This window comes from Oncorhynchus mykiss, chromosome 9 (genome assembly GCF_057628025.1).
Source record: "Oncorhynchus mykiss isolate SJ-2025 chromosome 9, ASM5762802v1, whole genome shotgun sequence".
Classification (NCBI taxonomy): Eukaryota; Metazoa; Chordata; class Actinopteri; order Salmoniformes; family Salmonidae; genus Oncorhynchus; species Oncorhynchus mykiss.
This window is the reverse complement of record NC_143030.1, coordinates 51,642,919-51,664,405: the sequence shown is the minus strand read 5'-3', so window position 1 is coordinate 51,664,405 and position 21,487 is coordinate 51,642,919. Positions and strand designations below refer to the sequence as shown.

Below are 21,487 nucleotides of genomic sequence, written 5' to 3'. Positions count from 1 at the left end.
ATCTATTTTGGTACTGTCCATCTGTGGCTTGTTTTTGGAGTCAGGTTCAGGAATGGTTGTTAACATGGGTGCCACTGGGCGCACATTTGGGGGTTTTGCCCTAGCACTACACAGCTGATTCAAATAACCAACTCATCATCAAGCTTTGATTATTTTCATCAGCTGTGTAGTGCTAGAGCAAAAACCAAAACGTGAACCCAGGAGGAGCCCCAGGACCGAGTTTGGGAAACCCTGCCCTATGGTACTGCCCAGGGACACAGTGATTTAATGCAAAGTGGTGGATTGTGGGCATGCGCCTGCCACGGAGGAACATGCAAATCTTCCACTGTTTGATGTCAGAGTATCTCACCATTGTCCCAGGGGACATGAGGACTACCTCCAAATCATCTCGCATCTGACGCACCAGGGCTGTCCCCTTTGTGTGTCCAAGTTGTTTCCACCGAGATGGATGACGATATTCACGAACACAACTCGACTCGGCGAGAGAGAATATTTCAGAACCCTTCAACTGGGAACAGCTCGGCCATATTTCCGGCTCGTGTAGTCGTCTATTTAGCCAGCTGCATTGTGTAATCACATAGCAAATATTTGCTTCAGTCTTTGTTTCCTTGCTCTCGCCAATTTTCTGTGAGCAATGATCAGTATGATTATGAGCATGGATCTTATCAATAAATAAAACGTACAACATCGTGAAGATTCACAAGGTGAGCATGTGTTAAACTGTATTATAAAGTGGGTGGTTCGTGCCCCAAATGCTGATTGGCTGACAGCCGTGGAATATCAGGCTGTATACCACGGGTATGACAAAACATTTATTTTTACAGCTTCAATTACGTTGGTAATCAGTTTATAATAGCAATAAGGAACCTCGGGGGTTTGTGGTATATGGCCAATATACCACGGCTAAGGCCTGTATGTCAAGGCACGTGCTAAGAACAGTCGGTGGCTTGTTTTTGGAGTCAGGTTCAGGAATCTGTACACTGGTATATTGGCCGTATTTTTTTACATATATTTTTTTACCTTTATTTAACTAGGCAAGTCAGTTAAGAACAAATTCTTATTTTCAATGACGGCCTAGGAACAGTGGGTTAACTGCCTGTTCAGGGACAGAACGACACCTGCATACCTCCTTGTGCATTTTTACTTAATTATAATGTTCTATAATAAGGTTGCACGATCACCTTCCGGTGTAAAAACCATGGAAATTAAAAACAAAACACTATGTTTAAACTGAGAACAGACATTGGTCTGAAGCCGGAAAATGAAGGATATTCACATGAGCACCACACAAGTATCAAATAACCCCCTAAAAAACCAAGCACAGGTGTTCAAAATCTTGTTTTATTCAAATTCAGCAGTCCACATGAGTTTGTCAATTCACATACTGCCGTTTGTCAATTCACATACTGCCCATGAAAATTGTCCAGTTTCCATAAAAGCTATGATCATTTTTCATATTTATTATTGCATAAAATCATCCGTTTTCATTGACATAATTGTACATGTAATGATTTGTATGTTCTACTTATTTCTTATAACTAATAAGAACTTCCAATAAAGCTTCAATGGCTCACTGCAGGCATAGAATCAACATATCCGGAAACACATCTGTTCCCCGGGGCACTGGCCATCTTTGTAACAGTACTCGGCACACATGTAGGTCCCGTTGGGCAGGACACAGCGACCGGGTTTCACTATGGTAACAAATTAAAAGTTGTCAGTTATACAGTAGAAACATAAGTGTAATAGGAATTTCCAAGATAACAATCGAGAAAAGCAGTCGCAGGTAAAGTCAATCAAATCTATCCATAATAAATCGATACATGTAAAATGTATATGTACAATGTATGTGCATGTACAGAGGGGAGAACAAGTATTTGATACACTGCCGATTTTGATTTGATACACTGCCGATATCCATGTAAAATGTACATGTAAAATGTATATACATGAATATCCATATAAAATGTACATGTAAAATGTATATACATGAATATACAGCAGAAAAGCTGTAAAACTCCAAAATATTTGTGTCCTCCAAAGAGGTGGATTGGTTAATATTAATTATTTTTTATTTAGAAAAAAATTATATCCAGTTTATTACAAGCTGCAACAGGGAGACACTTCCAGCACAGAAGCATAGAAAATGTCTAACTGGCATCTTGGAGACATGCCCTTTACATTCTAATCAGACAGCAACAAATGTTCTGTAAACACCAGCTCTAGAGGCTTGTAGGAAGTCAAAACAAACAGGCTGTCAGCTGCTACAGAATCACACAGTGTTCACAGAATGTCATCAATACAACATAACAGTGAATAATCAGTGTGTCCTCGGCCCTTGTACCTCAAGTCCGGCGTTAATCTCTATCAACAGATATGAGAACAATCCATAACATTCAGCATCAAGTCTAGTGACCATCAATCCACACCTTGAGTGTCACAAGTAGAACACTGGAAATCATCCGTACACTGATTCTTTCCATTGAGGTCTTTTCCCTGAAATATTTAACTTTTATTTATCTAGGCAAGTCAGTTAAGAAAAAAAATCTTATTTTCAATGACGGCCTAGGAACAGTGGGTTAACTGCCTTGTTCTTAACGACAGATTTTTACCTTGTCAGCTCAGGGATTTGCTCTTGCAACCTTTCGGTTACTAGTCCGACGCTCTAACCACTAGGCTACCCTGCCGCCAACGGTCCACCAACCAAAGGACATCCAGCCAACATGACACAACTGTGAGAAGCATTGGAGTCAACATGGGCCAGCATCCCTATGGAACGCTTTAAACACCTTGTAGACCCCATGCCCTGATGAATTGAGGCTTTTCTTAGGGCAAAAAGGGGTGCAATTCAAAAATATCTATGTGTATGAAATGTACATTACAAGACTCAGCTTTCTTGTTTCCAGAGTAATGCAGCAATAATGAATGCAGTGGATGGGTGTATCTGTCACTCTGGAACCATTCCTACCTGTGTCGGTGCAATGCAGTCATGCCCACATCCATTGTGGCAGCATTTTTCATTATTGGGGCAGTCACTGTCATTGGAGCATAACTCCGCACACATCCCCACGCCCCATCGTCTACGAGGGCACACTCCAGGCTTTGCTTTGGGACAACACAATTTGAGCAGACATGTCAGGGAACCCGACTTACCACAAAGAGACATGAACACGGACAAAATTGGACTGAACCATTTTCTGGAAATCAGTCATATTTGTGTGGAGATGGTTACGATAAAAAGGAATTTGTATTTGTAGGAAGTCAAAACAGAAAGCGGTGACATTGTCAGCTGCTACAGAATCACACAGTGTTCCACAATGTCATCAATACAATACAACAGTGAATAATCAGTGTGTCCTCGGTCCTTCTACTGGGACCTCCAGTCTGGCGTCAATCACTATCAACAGATATGAGAACAATCCATAACATTTATCATCAAGTCTAGTGACCATCAACCCACACCTTGAATGTCACAAGAAGAACAATGGAAACCATGTGTATTACAGAAGCTCTGAACTAAACATTGTGTTGATCCCTCTAAATTAAATATGAGCTTTACTGGTCTTAAATGTCCCCATTACAAAATGTTTATGGTGTATATATATATATATATATTTATATATAAAACTCTAAATACCTACATGGCTCTCAGAAATCTTCTTAATTGAGTGTCTCAGCTCTAAAGAGAGTGTATGTGAAATATATTGATCTATGTGTATGAAATGTACATTACAATCTCCAGCTTTCTTGTTTCCAGAGTAATGCAGCAATAATGAATGCAATAGATGGGTGTATCTGTCACTCTGGAACCATTCCTACCTGTGTACGGTGCAATGCAGTTATGCCCACATCCATTGTGGCAGCATTTTTCATCATTGGGGCAGTCACTGTCATTGGAACATAACTCAGCACACGTCCCTACGCCCCAGCCCCATCGTCTACGAGGGCACACTCCAGGCTTTGCTTTGGGACAACACAATTTGAGCAGACATGTCAGGGAACCCGACTTACCACAAAGAGACATGAACACGGACAAAATTGGACTGAACCATTTTCTGGAAATCAGTCATATTTGTGTGTAGATGGTTACGGTAAGTTTGTAGGCCATACTCCAAGTAATTTTGTGTCTAATTAATAGTTTTGGAGACATTTGTCCCCCATCATCAATGTTTCCCCCATAACACCCATGAAAACGCATGACAGCCTTCTGAACACTCACAATCTATTGGTTCAAATAAGTAGGTTGAAAACATTGTATGTTAACTAAAATGGGCTGTGCAGCTAGTTACACACAGACACACAAACAGTGCTATTAAGATGCAGAAATAATCATTTCTAGTTAAATGAACATATGAGACAAATTGACAAACACATATGTTGACTGAATTTTTGCATACGTTTTCTCAAGTTGGAGCTAAGTTTGGGCCAACTAAAAATGTTAAGTTCAGGTAACACTTTTATCTAGAAGTTGAATAAACTGAAAAAGGCTTTGGAACCACTTACTTCATAATAATTAGTTGAAACAACTAGAATTTATTTGACAGTGTATGTGTAAAATGGACAAGGGTAGGCTGGATTGTTTCAAAGTCATAATGGCTGGCTTGTATTTCTTAGTAAGGTTGCAACAAAATAGGTTGCAAAGGGACTATGCACAATTATAGGCTATTGTTTATAACCAATTAGGTAGACTATAACACCTAAGTCAAGTGTAGCAGACTTCTTAAAATAAATCATCAAATTGTCACAGTTTGTTTCATGACAAACAATGCAAAGTAGACTAATTAGAACAACTCACCTGTAGATGTGCCTCCCGTTTCTGCAGCAGAGACTATTTTCAAATCTACAAATGCCAACAGAAAAAGAACCAAAGCACAACGCGCTGACAAATTCATGTCCATGCTGACTTCAAGACTGTTAGAGCAAATGCAGTCCAAATCAATTTAATAGAAGAGGAGGAGACCATAATATGTATTAACCTTAGATGACTAAGAGGGGGGCGCTGCTTTGAAGCCACCGCACAGCCATTTTGGTACTCCTCCTTCATTGTAAAAAAAAAAAGCTATAGAAATGCATTTATTAATGTCTACATTTGTTTTTTGACAAATATATTCTATTACAGACACCTTAATGCATACATGCAAATTATATTAATTGAACTGAACATGTACATTTTATATTTTGAGAGTGTTAATGTTACTGCCCCCACCACAACAAATAAATACTTAAATACATGAAATTGTGTCCTTGAAACATTTTATTGAAATATTGTAGAATTCCATTCATTCCTATGGAGGACTGCTCTTTCTGGGATGTGCCAATGTGGCGGCCTGTGGCTTCAAAGCCTCTCATTGGCCATTACAAAGCATCAGCAATCCAGGGTTTATACACATCAATGAGAGACCATAGAAAAGATGAATGCACAAGGAACAATGCGTCTGCAGGGTCCCTATGCCCATCAATTTACATTCCGAGTTCGGATCCGAACACTTGCTTAGGTCACATGTAATGAGAATAATTAAAGAGGATATATGGAACTTGTGCCTCTGGGGGTGTTCTTGATCCAAAAGTGGTCCCCCAAATGGACAGTAATATTGTCCAGAAATTAAGTCAAAATTTGATGTAAACAATTCACAACTAAACGTCAATAGTGTGTCTTCAACTGAGTTTGTAGTTCAATGACTGAATGCATTTCTGTTAAACTGCAGGTGAAAATCCACAATGTATAATGATTCATAACGAAATGTTTCAAAGTACAGTATGTGGAGAGCCATAACACTGTTGATGGGTTCATTTTTGGGCAACGGTTGGGCTCTGTTTACATGGTATATGATTTTTTACTTGTAATTAATCTTAAGAAATAGGCCTATACATGTCCCAAAATAACTTTTTTAATTTCTATCAAATATTTTCTCTCTCATCTGTCTTGTTGTTGATGGGCAGACCTATACGCTTTTATCATTTTATTACACTGATATCTTGTAGCTTAGAGCGGACAACTATTTGGCGGACTAAATCAATTCTCAACATTGGATTTTCTTACATTATTCTCTCACAATAACGTTGTAGGACTATACACATCACATTCTATATGACTGACTGTTAACCTGTCTCCTACCCTTCATCTACACTGATTGAAGTGGTTTTAACAGGTGAAATTAATAAGGGATCGCAGCTTCACCTGGTCAGTCTAGATCAGTCTATGTTCATAATATTTTGTACAGTCAGTCCATGTTGTGGTTGACAAAGTGAATAGCCATTTGATTCGCCGTTCAGGAGTCTTATGGCTTGGGGTAGAAGATATTTAGGAGCCTCTTGGACCTAGACTTGGTGCTCCGGTACTGCTTGCCGTGCGGTAGCAGAGAGAACAGTCTATGACTAGGGTGGCTGGAGTCTTTGACCATTTTTAGGGCCTTCCTCTGACACCGCCTGGTATAGAGGTCCTGGGTGGCAGGAAGATTGTCCCCGGTGATGTTCTGGGCCGTAAGCACTACCCTCTGTAGTGCCTTGCAGGCAGAGGCCAAGCAGTTGCCATACAAGGCAGTGAACCAACCCGTCAGGATGCTCTCGATGGTGCAGCTGTAAAATCTTTTGAGGATCTGAGGACCCATGCCAAATCTTTTCAGTCTACTGAGGGGGAATAGGTTTTGTCGTGCCCTCTTCACAACTGTCTTGGTGTGCTTGGACCATGTTAGTTTGTTGGTGATGTGGACGCCAAGGATCTTGAATCCTGCTCCACTACAGCCCTATCAATGAGAATGGGGCGTGCTCGGTCCTCCTTTTTACTGCAGTCCACAATCATCTCCTTTGTCTTGGTCACGTTGAGTTGGAGTTGTTGTCCTTGCACCACATGGTCAGGTCTCTGACCTCCTCACCATAGGCTGTCTCATCGTTGTCAGTGATCAGGTCTACCACTGTTGTGTCATCAGCAAACTTAATGATGGTGTTGGAATAGTGCCTGGTCGTGCAGTCATGAGTGAACAGGGAGTACAGGAAGGGGCTGAGCACGCACCCCTACCCTTACCACCTGGGGGTGGCCTATCATGAAATCCAGGATTCAGTTACAGAGGGAGGTGTTTAGTCCAAGGGTCCTTATCTTAGTGATGAGCTTTGAGGGCACTATGGTGTTGAACACTGAGCTGTAGTCAATGAATAGCATTCTCACATAGGTGTTCCTTTTGTCCAGGTGTGACAGGGCAGTGTGGAGTGCAATAGAGGTTGCATAGTCTGTGGATCTTTTGGTGTGGTGAGTGCTGCAGACATGAGTACTACGGGTCGGTAGTCATTTAGGCAGGCTATCTTAGTTTTTCTTGGGCACAGGGACTATGGTGGTCTGCTTGAAACATGTTGGAATTACAGACTCAGACAGGGAGAGGTTGAAAAGGTCAGTGAAGACACTTGCCAGTTGGTCAGCGCATGCTCTGAGAACACGTCCTGGTAGTCTGTCTGGCCCTGCGGCCTTGTGAATGTTGACCTGTTTGAAGGTCTTACTCACATCGGCTGCGGAAAGCGTGATCACACAGTTGTCCGGAACAGCTGATGCTCTCGTGCATGTTTCAGTGTTACTTGCCTCGAAGCGAGCATAGAAGTTATTTAGCTCGTCTGGTAGGCTCGTGTCACTGGGCAGCTCGCGGCTCTGCTTCCCTTTGTAGTCTGTAATAGTTTGCAGGACCTGCCACATTTGACGAACGTCGGAGCCGGTGTAGTACGATTTAATATTAGTCCTGTGTTGGCACTTTGCCTGTTTGATGGGTCGTCAGAGGGCACAGCGGGATTTATTATAAGATCTCTGGCGCTCTAGGTCGACGGGTTCCGGCTCCTTAGCAGAGGTGACCGGTCTGCTCCTGATCCCCGGGATCGTCATCTTGGTCTGCGCCCTGAGTCTGGAGCCGCACGTCAGGGAGGGGGAACTGTCACGTGTGCTCCCTCTCCGGCTTCTAGGTCACCAGGCTGCTCGTTATGGCGCAGCCCTGTCACCATCGTTACGGTCATCACTGCGTTGTGACACTCACCTGGACTCCATCACCTCCCTGATTACCTGCCCTATATTTGTCACTCGCTTCGGTTCCTTCCCCAGGCGTCATTGTTTCTGTTTCAGTTTGGTCTGTGCGTTGTTTGTGTTTCTTGTTTTCTATTATGTTTCGTTGATTGATTAAATCACTCACTCCCTGAACTTGCTTCCCAACTCTCAGCGCACATCGTTACACTAATATTCATAAGACCATTACATAAGATATGTAATATAGGTCTTTATAAACGACTTTACTAATCATCAGTTAAGTCTTTTTGCGTGGCCTCATCTAAAGTGTGGGCTATTTATACATAATAAATACTAAATACTTTCTAAACAATAAGCATACAATATTCCGAAACGGTCACGCTGTTGCGATACGGTGATGTGTAACTTCAGACAAACTCTATGTTGAGTAACATAATGTTTTTAGTCCACAAATGCTTTTCTTAATTACATAAATGCTTCAAAATTCGCAAAAAGTGACATTAGCTGATGAAGATGATCTCATAGAATAAAACGTATAAGATCTCCAAAACCTGTCTTCACCACAAAACGTATTTTCAGCGTTTATCCAAAAACCCTACAAAAACTTTTCCAATAGGCTTTGTTCAAAGATCCATGGCGGAGTTAGTCCCTACAAAGAGACATCATTACTATTACTCTCTATACATGTTAGCAATTGGGAGTCTCCAACCCTTGCAAAAGTGACCTCACAGTCCTAATCACGGTGTAAGGAAATGTATGCTCAATACAAAATGATAACCAGTTCATCGCAGCTCTGCCACAAAAATGGAATAGGCAATTACTTAAAACAGAAAGGAATGAATTAATCGCAAATGGCTTAAAATGACCAATATAAATCGTAACATGTATCAATTTCACTTATGGTCAAGAGGGTTGACAACTCTACCGCATAAAATTCAAGATAGTTGGGAACAGATTTTCTATATCCCAATACCATGGCATCAGATTTATTGAAGTAATATACAAAGTAACAACTGAAGCATCAATCATTTCTTTTCAATTTAAGCTATTATATAAGATTCCCGCTACAAAAAGAATGCTCAGTATATGGGGCATTGAACAGAATCAATAGAGTATCTATTTTGGTACTGTCCATCTGTGGCTTGTTTTTGGAGTCAGGTTCAGGAATGGTTGTTAACATGGGTGCCACTGGGCGCACATTTGGGGGTTTTGCCCTAGCACTACACAGCTGATTCAAATAACCAACTCATCATCAAGCTTTGATTATTTTCATCAGCTGTGTAGTGCTAGAGCAAAAACCAAAACGTGAACCCAGGAGGAGCCCCAGGACCGAGTTTGGGAAACCCTGCCCTATGGTACTGCCCAGGGACACAGTGATTTAATGCAAAGTGGTGGATTGTGGGCATGCGCCTGCCACGGAGGAACATGCAAATCTTCCACTGTTTGATGTCAGAGTATCTCACCATTGTCCCAGGGGACATGAGGACTACCTCCAAATCATCTCGCATCTGACGCACCAGGGCTGTCCCCTTTGTGTGTCCAAGTTGTTTCCACCGAGATGGATGACGATATTCACGAACACAACTCGACTCGGCGAGAGAGAATATTTCAGAACCCTTCAACTGGGAACAGCTCGGCCATATTTCCGGCTCGTGTAGTCGTCTATTTAGCCAGCTGCATTGTGTAATCACATAGCAAATATTTGCTTCAGTCTTTGTTTCCTTGCTCTCGCCAATTTTCTGTGAGCAATGATCAGTATGATTATGAGCATGGATCTTATCAATAAATAAAACGTACAACATCGTGAAGATTCACAAGGAAAGCATGTGTTAAACTATATTATAAAGTGGGTGGTTCGTGCCCCGAATGCTGATTGGCTGACAGCCGTGGAATATCAGGCTGTATACCACGGGTATGACAAAACATTTATTTTTACAGCTTCAATTACGTTGGTAATCAGTTTATAATAGCAATAAGGAACCTCGGGGGTTTGTGGTATATGGCCAATATACCACGGCTAAGGCCTGTATGTCAAGGCACGTGCTAAGAACAGTCGGTGGCTTGTTTTTGGAGTCAGGTTCAGGAATCTGTACACTGGTATATTGGCCGTATTTTTTTACATATATTTTTTTACCTTTATTTAACTAGGCAAGTCAGTTAAGAACAAATTCTTATTTTCAATGACGGCCTAGGAACAGTGGGTTAACTGCCTGTTCAGGGACAGAACGACACCTGCATACCTCCTTGTGCATTTTTACTTAATTATAATGTTCTATAATAAGGTTGCACGATCACCTTCCGGTGTAAAAACCATGGAAATTAAAAACAAAACACTATGATTAAACTGAGAACAGGCATTGGTCTGAAGCCGGAAAATGAAGGATATTCACATGAGCACCACACAAGTCTCAAATAACCTGCTAAAAAACCAAGCACAGGTGTTCAAAATCTTGTTTTATTCAAATTCAGCAGTCCACATGAGTTTGTCAATTCACATACTGCCGTTTGTCAATTCACATACTGCCCATGAAAATTGTCCAGTTTCCATAAAAGCTATGATCATTTTTCATATTTATTATTGCATAAAATCATCCGTTTTCATTGACATAATTGTACATGTAATGATTTGTATGTTCTACTTATTTCTTATAACTAATAAGAACTTCCAATAAAGCTTCAATGGCTCACTGCAGGCATAGAATCAACATATCCGGAAACACATCTGTTCCCCGGGGCACTGGCCATCTTTGTAACAGTACTCGGCACACATGTAGGTCCCGTTGGGCAGGACACAGCGACCGGGTTTCACTATGGTAACAAATTAAAAGTTGTCAGTTATACAGTAGAAACATAAGTGTAATAGGAATTTCCAAGATAACAATCGAGAAAAGCAGTCGCAGGTAAAGTCAATCAAATCTATCCATAATAAATCGATACATGTAAAATGTATATGTACAATGTATGTGCATGTACAGAGGGGAGAACAAGTATTTGATACACTGCCGATTTTGATTTGATACACTGCCGATATCCATGTAAAATGTACATGTAAAATGTATATACATGAATATCCATATAAAATGTACATGTAAAATGTATATACATGAATATACAGCAGAAAAGCTGTAAAACTCCAAAATATTTGTGTCCTCCAAAGAGGTGGATTGGTTAATATTAATTATTTTTTATTTAGAAAAAAATTATATCCAGTTTATTACAAGCTGCAACAGGGAGACACTTCCAGCACAGAAGCATAGAAAATGTCTAACTGGCATCTTGGAGACATGCCCTTTACATTCTAATCAGACAGCAACAAATGTTCTGTAAACACCAGCTCTAGAGGCTTGTAGGAAGTCAAAACAAACAGGCTGTCAGCTGCTACAGAATCACACAGTGTTCACAGAATGTCATCAATACAACATAACAGTGAATAATCAGTGTGTCCTCGGCCCTTGTACCTCAAGTCCGGCGTTAATCTCTATCAACAGATATGAGAACAATCCATAACATTCAGCATCAAGTCTAGTGACCATCAATCCACACCTTGAGTGTCACAAGTAGAACACTGGAAATCATCCGTACACTGATTCTTTCCATTGAGGTCTTTTCCCTGAAATATTTTACTTTCATTTATCTAGGCAAGTCAGTTAAGAAAAAAAATCTTATTTTCAATGACGGCCTAGGAACAGTGGGTTAACTGCCTTGTTCTTAACGACAGATTTTTACCTTGTCAGCTCAGGGATTTGCTCTTGCAACCTTTCGGTTACTAGTCCGACGCTCTAACCACTAGGCTACCCTGCCGCCAACGGTCCACCAACCAAAGGACATCCAGCCAACATGACACAACTGTGAGAAGCATTGGAGTCAACATGGGCCAGCATCCCTATGGAACGCTTTAAACACCTTGTAGACCCCATGCCCTGATGAATTGAGGCTTTTCTTAGGGCAAAAAGGGGTGCAATTCAAAAATATCTATGTGTATGAAATGTACATTACAAGACTCAGCTTTCTTGTTTCCAGAGTAATGCAGCAATAATGAATGCAGTGGATGGGTGTATCTGTCACTCTGGAACCATTCCTACCTGTGTCGGTGCAATGCAGTCATGCCCACATCCATTGTGGCAGCATTTTTCATTATTGGGGCAGTCACTGTCATTGGAGCATAACTCCGCACACATCCCCACGCCCCATCGTCTACGAGGGCACACTCCAGGCTTTGCTTTGGGACAACACAATTTGAGCAGACATGTCAGGGAACCCGACTTACCACAAAGAGACATGAACACGGACAAAATTGGACTGAACCATTTTCTGGAAATCAGTCATATTTGTGTGGAGATGGTTACGATAAAAAGGAATTTGTATTTGTAGGAAGTCAAAACAGAAAGCGGTGACATTGTCAGCTGCTACAGAATCACACAGTGTTCCACAATGTCATCAATACAATACAACAGTGAATAATCAGTGTGTCCTCGGTCCTTCTACTGGGACCTCCAGTCTGGCGTCAATCACTATCAACAGATATGAGAACAATCCATAACATTTATCATCAAGTCTAGTGACCATCAACCCACACCTTGAATGTCACAAGAAGAACAATGGAAACCATGTGTATTACAGAAGCTCTGAACTAAACATTGTGTTGATCCCTCTAAATTAAATATGAGCTTTACTGGTCTTAAATGTCCCCATTACAAAATGTTTATGGTGTATATATATATATATATATATTTATATATAAAACTCTAAATACCTACATGGCTCTCAGAAATCTTCTTAATTGAGTGTCTCAGCTCTAAAGAGAGTGTATGTGAAATATATTGATCTATGTGTATGAAATGTACATTACAATCTCCAGCTTTCTTGTTTCCAGAGTAATGCAGCAATATTGAATGCAATAGATGGGTGTATCTGTCACTCTGGGACCATATCCTACCTGTGTACGGTGCAATGCAGTCATGCCCACATCCATTGTGGCAGCATTTTTCATCATTGGGGCAGTCACTGTCATTGGAACATAACTCAGCACACGTCCCTACGCCCCAGCCCCATTGTCTACGAGGGCACACTCCAGGCTTTGCTTTGGGACAACACAATTTGAGCAGACATGTCAGGGAACCCGACTTACCACAAAGAGACATGAACACGGACAAAATTGGACTGAACCATTTTCTGGAAATCAGTCATATTTGTGTGTAGATGGTTACGGTAAGTTTGTAGGCCATACTCCAAGTAATTTTGTGTCTAATTAATAGTTTTGGAGACATTTGTCCCCCATCATCAATGTTTCCCCCATAACACCCATGAAAACGCATGACAGCCTTCTGAACACTCACAATCTATTGGTTCAAATAAGTAGGTTGAAAACATTGTATGTTAACTAAAATGGGCTGTGCAGCTAGTTACACACAGACACACAAACAGTGCTATTAAGATGCAGAAATAATCATTTCTAGTTAAATGAACATATGAGACAAATTGACAAACACATATGTTGACTGAATTTTTGCATACGTTTTCTCAAGTTGGAGCTAAGTTTGGGCCAACTAAAAATGTTAAGTTCAGGTAACACTTTTATCTAGAAGTTGAATAAACTGAAAAAGGCTTTGGAACCACTTACTTCATAATAATTAGTTGAAACAACTAGAATTTATTTGACAGTGTATGTGTAAAATGGACAAGGGTAGGCTGGATTGTTTCAAAGTCATAATGGCTGGCTTGTATTTCTTAGTAAGGTTGCAACAAAATAGGTTGCAAAGGGACTATGCACAATTATAGGCTATTGTTTATAACCAATTAGGTAGACTATAACACCTAAGTCAAGTGTAGCAGACTTCTTAAAATAAATCATCAAATTGTCACAGTTTGTTTCATGACAAATAATGCAAAGTAGGCTAATTAGAACAACTCACCTGTAGATGTGCCTCCCGTTTCTGCAGCAGAGACTATTTTCAAATCTACAAATGCCAACAGAAAAAGAACCAAAGCACAACGCGCTGACAAATTCATGTCCATGCTGACTTCAAGACTGTTAGAGCAAATGCAGTCCAAATCAATTTAATAGAAGAGGAGGAGACCATAATATGTATTAACCTTAGATGACTAAGAGGGGGGCGCTGCTTTGAAGCCACCGCACAGCCATTTTGGTACTCCTCCTTCATTGTAAAAAAAAAAAGCTATAGAAATGCATTTATTAATGTCTACATTTGTTTTTTGACAAATGTATTCTATTACAGACACCTTAATGCATACATGCAAATTATATTAATTGAACTGAACATGTACATTTTATATTTTGAGAGTGTTAATGTTACTGCCCCCACCACAACAAATAAATACTTAAATACATGAAATTGTGTCCTTGAAACATTTTATTGAAATATTGTAGAATTCCATTCATTCCTATGGAGGACTGCTCTTTCTGGGATGTGCCAATGTGGCGGCCTGTGGCTTCAAAGCCTCTCATTGGCCATTACAAAGCATCAGCAATCCAGGGTTTATACACATCAATGAGAGACCATAGAAAAGATGAATGCACAAGGAACAATGCGTCTGCAGGGTCCCTATGCCCATCAATTTACATTCCGAGTTCGGATCCGAACACTTGCTTAGGTCACATGTAATGAGAATAATTAAAGAGGATATATGGAACTTGTGCCTCTGGGGGTGTTCTTGATCCAAAAGTGGTCCCCCAAATGGACAGTAATATTGTCCAGAAATTAAGTCAAAATTTGATGTAAACAATTCACAACTAAACGTCAATAGTGTGTCTTCAACTGAGTTTGTAGTTCAATGACTGAATGCATTTCTGTTAAACTGCAGGTGAAAATCCACAATGTATAATGATTCATAACGAAATGTTTCAAAGTACAGTATGTGGAGAGCCATAACACTGTTGATGGGTTCATTTTTGGGCAACGGTTGGGCTCTGTTTACATGGTATATGATTTTTTACTTGTAATTAATCTTAAGAAATAGGCCTATACATGTCCCAAAATAACTTTTTTAATTTCTATCAAATATTTTCTCTCTCATCTGTCTTGTTGTTGATGGGCAGACCTATACGCTTTTATCATTTTATTACACTGATATCTTGTAGCTTAGAGCGGACAACTATTTGGCGGACTAAATCAATTCTCAACATTGGATTTTCTTACATTATTCTCTCACAATAACGTTGTAGGACTATACACATCACATTCTATATGACTGACTGTTAACCTGTCTCCTACCCTTCATCTACACTGATTGAAGTGGTTTTAACAGGTGAAATTAATAAGGGATCGCAGCTTCACCTGGTCAGTCTAGATCAGTCTATGTTCATAATATTTTGTACAGTCAGTCCATGTTGTGGTTGACAAAGTGAATAGCCATTTGATTCGCCGTTCAGGAGTCTTATGGCTTGGGGTAGAAGATATTTAGGAGCCTCTTGGACCTAGACTTGGTGCTCCGGTACTGCTTGCCGTGCGGTAGCAGAGAGAACAGTCTATGACTAGGGTGGCTGGAGTCTTTGACCATTTTTAGGGCCTTCCTCTGACACCGCCTGGTATAGAGGTCCTGGGTGGCAGGAAGATTGTCCCCGGTGATGTTCTGGGCCGTAAGCACTACCCTCTGTAGTGCCTTGCAGGCAGAGGCCAAGCAGTTGCCATACAAGGCAGTGAACCAACCCGTCAGGATGCTCTCGATGGTGCAGCTGTAAAATCTTTTGAGGATCTGAGGACCCATGCCAAATCTTTTCAGTCTACTGAGGGGGAATAGGTTTTGTCGTGCCCTCTTCACAACTGTCTTGGTGTGCTTGGACCATGTTAGTTTGTTGGTGATGTGGACGCCAAGGATCTTGAATCCTGCTCCACTACAGCCCTATCAATGAGAATGGGGCGTGCTCGGTCCTCCTTTTTACTGCAGTCCACAATCATCTCCTTTGTCTTGGTCACGTTGAGTTGGAGTTGTTGTCCTTGCACCACATGGTCAGGTCTCTGACCTCCTCACCATAGGCTGTCTCATCGTTGTCAGTGATCAGGTCTACCACTGTTGTGTCATCAGCAAACTTAATGATGGTGTTGGAATAGTGCCTGGTCGTGCAGTCATGAGTGAACAGGGAGTACAGGAAGGGGCTGAGCACGCACCCCTACCCTTACCACCTGGGGGTGGCCTATCATGAAATCCAGGATTCAGTTACAGAGGGAGGTGTTTAGTCCAAGGGTCCTTATCTTAGTGATGAGCTTTGAGGGCACTATGGTGTTGAACACTGAGCTGTAGTCAATGAATAGCATTCTCACATAGGTGTTCCTTTTGTCCAGGTGTGACAGGGCAGTGTGGAGTGCAATAGAGGTTGCATAGTCTGTGGATCTTTTGGTGTGGTGAGTGCTGCAGACATGAGTACTACGGGTCGGTAGTCATTTAGGCAGGCTATCTTAGTTTTTCTTGGGCACAGGGACTATGGTGGTCTGCTTGAAACATGTTGGAATTACAGACTCAGACAGGGAGAGGTTGAAAAGGTCAGTGAAGACACTTGCCAGTTGGTCAGCGCATGCTCTGAGAACACGTCCTGGTAGTCTGTCTGGCCCTGCGGCCTTGTGAATGTTGACCTGTTTGAAGGTCTTACTCACATCGGCTGCGGAAAGCGTGATCACACAGTTGTCCGGAACAGCTGATGCTCTCGTGCATGTTTCAGTGTGCCTTGCCTCGAAGCGAGCATAGAAGTTATTTAGCTCGTCTAGTAGGCTCGTGTCACTGGGCAGCTCGCGGCTCTGCTTCCCTTTGTAGTCTGTAATAGTTTGCAGGACCTGCCACATTTGACGAACGTCGGAGCCGGTGTAGTACGATTTAATATTAGTCCTGTGTTGGCACTTTGCCTGTTTGATGGGTCGTCAGAGGGCACAGCGGGATTTATTATAAGATCTCTGGCGCTCTAGGTCGACGGGTTCCGGCTCCTTAGCAGAGGTGACCGGTCTGCTCCTGATCCCCGGGATCGTCATCTTGGTCTGCGCCCTGAGTCTGGAGCCGCACGTCAGGGAGGGGGAACTGTCACGTGTGCTCCCTCTCCGGCTTCTAGGTCACCAGGCTGCTCGTTATGGCGCAGCCCTGTCACCATCGTTACGGTCATCACTGCGTTGTGACACTCACCTGGACTCCATCACCTCCCTGATTACCTGCCCTATATTTGTCACTCGCTTCGGTTCCTTCCCCAGGCGTCATTGTTTCTGTTTCAGTTTGGTCTGTGCGTTGTTTGTGTTTCTTGTTTTCTATTATGTTTCGTTGATTGATTAAATCACTCACTCCCTGAACTTGCTTCCCAACTCTCAGCGCACATCGTTACACTAATATTCATAAGACCATTACATAAGATATGTAATATAGGTCTTTATAAACGACTTTACTAATCATCAGTTAAGTCTTTTTGCGTGGCCTCATCTAAAGTGTGGGCTATTTATACATAATAAATACTAAATACTTTCTAAACAATAAGCATACAATATTCCGAAACGGTCACGCTGTTGCGATACGGTGATGTGTAACTTCAGACAAACTCTATGTTGAGTAACATAATGTTTTTAGTCCACAAATGCTTTTCTTATTTACATAAATGCTTCAAAATTCGCAAAAAGTGACATTAGCTGATGAAGATGATCTCATAGAATAAAACGTATAAGATCTCCAAAACCTGTCTTCACCACAAAACGTATTTTCAGCGTTTATCCAAAAACCCTACAAAAACTTTTCCAATAGGCTTTGTTCAAAGATCCATGGCGGAGTTAGTCCCTACAAAGAGACATCATTACTATTACTCTCTATACATGTTAGCAATTGGGAGTCTCCAACCCTTGCAAAAGTGACCTCACAGTCCTAATCACGGTGTAAGGAAATGTATGCTCAATACAAAATGATAACCAGTTCATCGCAGCTCTGCCACAAAAATGGAATAGGCAATTACTTAAAACAGAAAGGAATGAATTAATCGCAAATGGCTTAAAATGACCAATATAAATCGTAACATGTATCAATTTCACTTATGGTCAAGAGGGTTGACAACTCTACCGCATAAAATTCAAGATAGTTGGGAACAGATTTTCGATATCCCAACACCATGGCATCAGATTTATTGAAGTAATATACAAAGTAACAACTGAAGCATCAATCATTTCTTTTCAATTTAAGCTATTATATAAGATTCCCGCTACAAAAAGAATGCTCAGTATATGGGGCATTGAACAGAATCAATAGAGTATCTATTTTGGTACTGTCCATCTGTGGCTTGTTTTTGGAGTCAGGTTCAGGAATGGTTGTTAACATGGGTGCCACTGGGCGCACATTTGGGGGTTTTGCCCTAGCACTACACAGCTGATTCAAATAACCAACTCATCATCAAGCTTTGATTATTTTCATCAGCTGTGTAGTGCTAGAGCAAAAACCAAAACGTGAACCCAGGAGGAGCCCCAGGACCGAGTTTGGGAAACCCTGCCCTATGGTACTGCCCAGGGACACAGTGATTTAATGCAAAGTGGTGGATTGTGGGCATGCGCCTGCCACGGAGGAACATGCAAATCTTCCACTGTTTGATGTCAGAGTATCTCACCATTGTCCCAGGGGACATGAGGACTACCTCCAAATCATCTCGCATCTGACGCACCAGGGCTGTCCCCTTTGTGTGTCCAAGTTGTTTCCACCGAGATGGATGACGATATTCACGAACACAACTCGACTCGGCGAGAGAGAATATTTCAGAACCCTTCAACTGGGAACAGCTCGGCCATATTTCCGGCTCGTGTAGTCGTCTATTTAGCCAGCTGCATTGTGTAATCACATAGCAAATATTTGCTTCAGTCTTTGTTTCCTTGCTCTCGCCAATTTTCTGTGAGCAATGATCAGTATGATTATGAGCATGGATCTTATCAATAAATAAAACGTACAACATCGTGAAGATTCACAAGGTGAGCATGTGTTAAACTGTATTATAAAGTGGGTGGTTCGTGCCCCAAATGCTGATTGGCTGACAGCCGTGGAATATCAGGCTGTATACCACGGGTATGACAAAACATTTATTTTTACAGCTTCAATTACGTTGGTAATCAGTTTATAATAGCAATAAGGAACCTCGGGGGTTTGTGGTATATGGCCAATATACCACGGCTAAGGCCTGTATGTCAAGGCACGTGCTAAGAACAGTCGGTGGCTTGTTTTTGGAGTCAGGTTCAGGAATCTGTACACTGGTATATTGGCCGTATTTTTTTACATATATTTTTTTACCTTTATTTAACTAGGCAAGTCAGTTAAGAACAAATTCTTATTTTCAATGACGGCCTAGGAACAGTGGGTTAACTGCCTGTTCAGGGACAGAACGACACCTGCATACCTCCTTGTGCATTTTTACTTAATTATAATGTTCTATAATAAGGTTGCACGATCACCTTCCGGTGTAAAAACCATGGAAATTAAAAACAAAACACTATGTTTAAACTGAGAACAGACATTGGTCTGAAGCCGGAAAATGAAGGATATTCACATGAGCACCACACAAGTATCAAATAACCCCCTAAAAAACCAAGCACAGGTGTTCAAAATCTTGTTTTATTCAAATTCAGCAGTCCACATGAGTTTGTCAATTCACATACTGCCGTTTGTCAATTCACATACTGCCCATGAAAATTGTCCAGTTTCCATAAAAGCTATGATCATTTTTCATATTTATTATTGCATAAAATCATCCGTTTTCATTGACATAATTGTACATGTAATGATTTGTATGTTCTACTTATTTCTTATAACTAATAAGAACTTCCAATAAAGCTTCAATGGCTCACTGCAGGCATAGAATCAACATATCCGGAAACACATCTGTTCCCCGGGGCACTGGCCATCTTTGTAACAGTACTCGGCACACATGTAGGTCCCGTTGGGCAGGACACAGCGACCGGGTTTCACTATGGTAACAAATTAAAAGTTGTCAGTTATACAGTAGAAACATAAGTGTAATAGGAATTTCCAAGATAACAATCGAGAAAAGCAGTCGCAGGTAAAGTCAATCAAATCTATCCATAATAAATCGATACATGTAAAATGTATATGTACAATGTATGTGCATGTACAGAGGGGAGAACAAGTATTTGATACACTGCCGATTTTGATTTGATACACTGCCGATATCCATGTAAAATGTACATGTAAAATGTATATACATGAATATCCATATAAAATGTACATGTAAAATGTATATACATGAATATACAGCAGAAAAGCTGTAAAACTCCAAAATATTTGTGTCCTCCAAAGAGGTGGATTGGTTAATATTAATTATTTTTTATTTAGAAAAAAATTATATCCAGTTTATTACAAGCTGCAACAGGGAGACACTTCCAGCACAGAAGCATAGAAAATGTCTAACTGGCATCTTGGAGACATGCCCTTTACATTCTAATCAGACAGCAACAAATGTTCTGTAAACACCAGCTCTAGAGGCTTGTAGGAAGTCAAAACAAACAGGCTGTCAGCTGCTACAGAATCACACAGTGTTCACAGAATGTCATCAATACAACATAACAGTGAATAATCAGTGTGTCCTCGGCCCTTGTACCTCAAGTCCGGCGTTAATCTCTATCAACAGATATGAGAACAATCCATAACATTCAGCATCAAGTCTAGTGACCATCAATCCACACCTTGAGTGTCACAAGTAGAACACTGGAAATCATCCGTACACTGATTCTTTCCATTGAGGTCTTTTCCCTGAAATATTTAACTTTTATTTATCTAGGCAAGTCAGTTAAGAAAAAAAATCTTATTTTCAATGACGGCCTAGGAACAGTGGGTTAACTGCCTTGTTCTTAACGACAGATTTTTACCTTGTCAGCTCAGGGATTTGCTCTTGCAACCTTTCGGTTACTAGTCCGACGCTCTAACCACTAGGCTACCCTGCCGCCAACGGTCCACCAACCAAAGGACATCCAGCCAACATGACACAACTGTGAGAAGCATTGGAGTCAACATGGGCCAGCATCCCTATGGAACGCTTTAAACACCTTGTAGACCCCATGCCCTGATGAATTGAGGCTTTTCTTAGGGCAAAAAGGGGTGCAATTCAAAAATATCTATGTGTATGAAATGTACATTACAAGACTCAGCTTTCTTGTTTCCAGAGTAATGCAGCAATAATGAATGCAGTGGATGGGTGTATCTGTCACTCTGGAACCATTCCTACCTGTGTCGGTGCAATGCAGTCATGCCCACATCCATTGTGGCAGCATTTTTCATTATTGGGGCAGTCACTGTCATTGGAGCATAACTCCGCACACATCCCCACGCCCCATCGTCTACGAGGGCACACTCCAGGCTTTGCTTTGGGACAACACAATTTGAGCAGACATGTCAGGGAACCCGACTTACCACAAAGAGACATGAACACGGACAAAATTGGACTGAACCATTTTCTGGAAATCAGTCATATTTGTGTGGAGATGGTTACGATAAAAAGGAATTTGTATTTGTAGGAAGTCA

The 21,487-nt window shown here is 41.1% G+C and overlaps 1 protein-coding gene across 1 annotated transcript in view; it reads right to left on the bottom strand.

Annotated features, from left to right (window-relative positions):
- LOC149981253 (uncharacterized) overlaps window positions 1–21,487 on the bottom strand; it is a 33,581-nt gene that overhangs the window by 10,466 nt on the left and 1,628 nt on the right. Inside the window, exons 3-9 of the mRNA XM_090185810.1 lie at window positions 21,192–21,328; window positions 20,568–20,587; window positions 13,909–14,024; window positions 12,933–13,076; window positions 12,079–12,215; window positions 3,820–3,958; window positions 2,969–3,105 (exon numbers count right to left, since the gene is read on the bottom strand). Of these exons, the coding sequence (XP_090041936.1) occupies window positions 2,969–3,105; window positions 3,820–3,958; window positions 12,079–12,215; window positions 12,933–13,076; window positions 13,909–14,024; window positions 20,568–20,587; window positions 21,192–21,328 (830 nt within the window). The remainder of the gene's footprint in view (window positions 1–2,968; window positions 3,106–3,819; window positions 3,959–12,078; window positions 12,216–12,932; window positions 13,077–13,908; window positions 14,025–20,567; window positions 20,588–21,191; window positions 21,329–21,487) is intronic.